This window comes from Sinocyclocheilus anshuiensis, unplaced genomic scaffold, assembly GCF_001515605.1.
Source record: "Sinocyclocheilus anshuiensis isolate Anshui unplaced genomic scaffold, SAMN03320099.WGS_v1.1 scaffold1562, whole genome shotgun sequence".
NCBI lineage: Eukaryota > Metazoa > Chordata > Actinopteri > Cypriniformes > Cyprinidae > Sinocyclocheilus > Sinocyclocheilus anshuiensis.
Window position 1 is genome coordinate 148,190 of NW_015542414.1, and position 2,673 is coordinate 150,862.

General features: G+C 38.3%; 1 protein-coding gene across 2 annotated transcripts in view; it reads left to right on the forward strand.

Annotated features, from left to right (window-relative positions):
• The first annotated feature begins 1,043 nt into the window (after positions 1-1,043).
• The window catches only part of LOC107693425 (cytosolic acyl coenzyme A thioester hydrolase-like), a 91,771-nt gene continuing 90,141 nt past the window's right edge, over positions 1,044-2,673 (forward strand). For both annotated transcript variants that reach the window (XM_016492812.1, XM_016492813.1), the window contains exon 1: positions 1,044-1,358. In XM_016492812.1, coding sequence (XP_016348298.1) covers positions 1,312-1,358 — 47 coding nt within the window. In that variant the 5' untranslated portion in view covers positions 1,044-1,311. The remainder of the gene's footprint in view (positions 1,359-2,673) is intronic.

Consider the following 2,673-nt stretch of genomic DNA (forward strand, 5'->3'; position numbering starts at 1 on the left):
CTATTCTGCCTTATTATGTGATAAAATTGGAGCTAAACTCTGCAGGACACCGGCCCTCCAGGACCGAGTTTGGACAGCCCTGGTATAGTGTATAATGTTACAAACGCTTTTTATTTCACATAAATGCTGATATTTGGATCCTTCTATTCATCAAAGAATCCTGAAAAAATGTACTCAACTGTTTTAAATATTGATAATAATAATAATTTAAATTTTTTTATTGAGCAGCAAATCAGCATATTAGAATGATTTTTGAAGGATGTGACACTGAAGACTGCCATAATGATGCTGAAAATTCAGCTTTGATCACAGAAATCATTTAAAAATATATTCAAATAGAAAGCAGTTATTTTAAATAGTAAAAATATTTCACAATATTACTGCTTTTAGCAGTTATTTTAAATAGTAAAAATATTTCACAACATTACTGCTTTTGCTGTACTTTGGATCAAATAGATGCAGGCTTGGTGAGCAGAAGAGACTTCTTTAAAACATAAAAAATCTGGTAGGTTATATAGATTACAGAAATGTATATATATAACATTTCTGTCCCCCTCACTTCTGAAATGATGGCTACGCCACGCCCCTGGTTTGAGTCACATCAAAAGTTGCTAAAAGCTGCCAAATAAAATGTAAAAAATAGCTAAATTTGTTGCTAGGTGCCTTTGGAAGAAAAAGTTGCTAGGGTAGTCTGAAAAGTTGCTAAATTTAGCAACAAAATTGCTAAATTGGCAACACTGCATCCACAGAGAGTGGGGAAATCAGACAGTGCACTCTGGCATGCGCAATCAGCACTTGATGTGCATTAAAGGTGAACACTTGCAGGAAAACCCGGTCTCTGCTGCCACCTTTCGGTGGTTTAGTTACATCGTGAATTGAACGAGTGAAGTGTGCAGATGATTTATAACCAATTTTAACAATTGATTAACATGCTGACAAACCCAACGAGTAAAGTCTACAATGTAGAAACGGCTGTTGTTGTTTTAAATTATTTTTTTTTAAATAAAAAGTTTTGTTTTATCAACATCCTAGGACCAGTTTGTGGCTATCGCCATGTGTGTAACCTACTTCTGTTAATAAACGGAAGTAAACTATCAACATCAGCTTATATGAATGGATATTCGCGCCCTTGCTTTTCTTAAACGATTAACAGCAGAATCGGTGTATGATTTTCACCACGTCTTTTACCACAGTACTGGAAGCAGTCTGGCCAATCGATCTACCCTCCAAACCTGCAGCTCCTCCTGACTCAGTCCATTTCATTACGACACACGGATTTGGGTTAAAGACGAGCCGCGACGCAAGCTCACGATGTCCATTTCTAATGCACAAGCGACAGCATCCATCCAGATATGCAGGTAAGACTCTCTTATGTAGCTCTAACCTTTTTAATGTCTCAACGAACGGATTTTAGGTTACGTCCGATATGAAGCGGCCCTATAATCCGAAGCCTGCTGCACAAATAGAATAAAGATCCTTTCCGGACGTCACTAATGCGTTTTAAAAAGAACCAAATACGCGAGGATGTTACTTTTGTTCATTTCAAATGACTCGAATAAGGTTCGGATGCTGGTGCGCTTTTTCACACCGGTCATGTGATGACCTCAACAGTGATGCTGATGTAGAGCATTGACCGGAACACAAGGTTATCTCGGTCGTCGGGACAGAAATTATATATTCAAGACATATACGGGAGTTAAATAGCGTGGTATGTAAGATTCGGTCAGATCAGGTCATAACCGGGTGAATAAAAAGCAGAAAATGAATCGAAATGGTTGCAGTGCGTGATATTTTCTTTGCATGAATGTTGGAGTTCGTATGTTACTCCCTTTGTTTCAGAATTAAACGTTAAAAAAGCCTGACAGTGGATAGCCGGCTAGCGCAATAGCGCGGTGGTAGCCTACAGAATGCTCTTGTCACGCGAATCTCAAGCGGCTGCCCTCTTGTGCTTGTAAGTGGTACAGCCACTCGAATTATCCACGTGCATAGACTTTTGTCGGTGTTTTTGTCCCGGTGTGTTTCTGTAAATCTGCAGACCTACATGTTACTTGCTAATGGCGCTGAGACAGAACAAACTCCTCCAGCATCTGCTGAAGCAAAATTGGGAGGCCAGAACTCGGAGTAACGTTACTACATCGAGGTCTGTTCTTTATGGAATTATTTTTGTGTCTTTATTATTCAATCAAACATTCTGTGTTTGAGAGTAAAACTAATTATTTTGTAATTAAAAAATAAAAGATTGCAAAAAAAAAAAAGTCTTCTTAAGGCTCAAAAATAAAGAAATTGAAAACAAAAGTATTTGCAGTGCGTACAAATCTTTGAAAATCTTTATTTTTCTTTGTGCACTTCAAACACTTTTCATCGTGAAACCACAAATGTGGCTCTCTTTTCTGCCGTCTTTTTTTCCGGGTCTAAAACTTTTTTTTGCGAGTTGAAAACTTTTGCTTGCGAATGAAGCTGTGTCTCAGTGGGCGGTCTCTACCCACCAGGATGAAAGGCCTTTTTCTAGGGGTGCTCCAATCAGGATTATTGAGGCCGATCGCCGATCATAGAAAGCAGTATCTGCCGATACCGATCACCGATACCGATCTTTTTAAAGCCTTCTTTTTATCATTTATAACTATTTATAGTGATACTCCAATCAGGATTTTTAGACATTTATTCAGGGCCTGA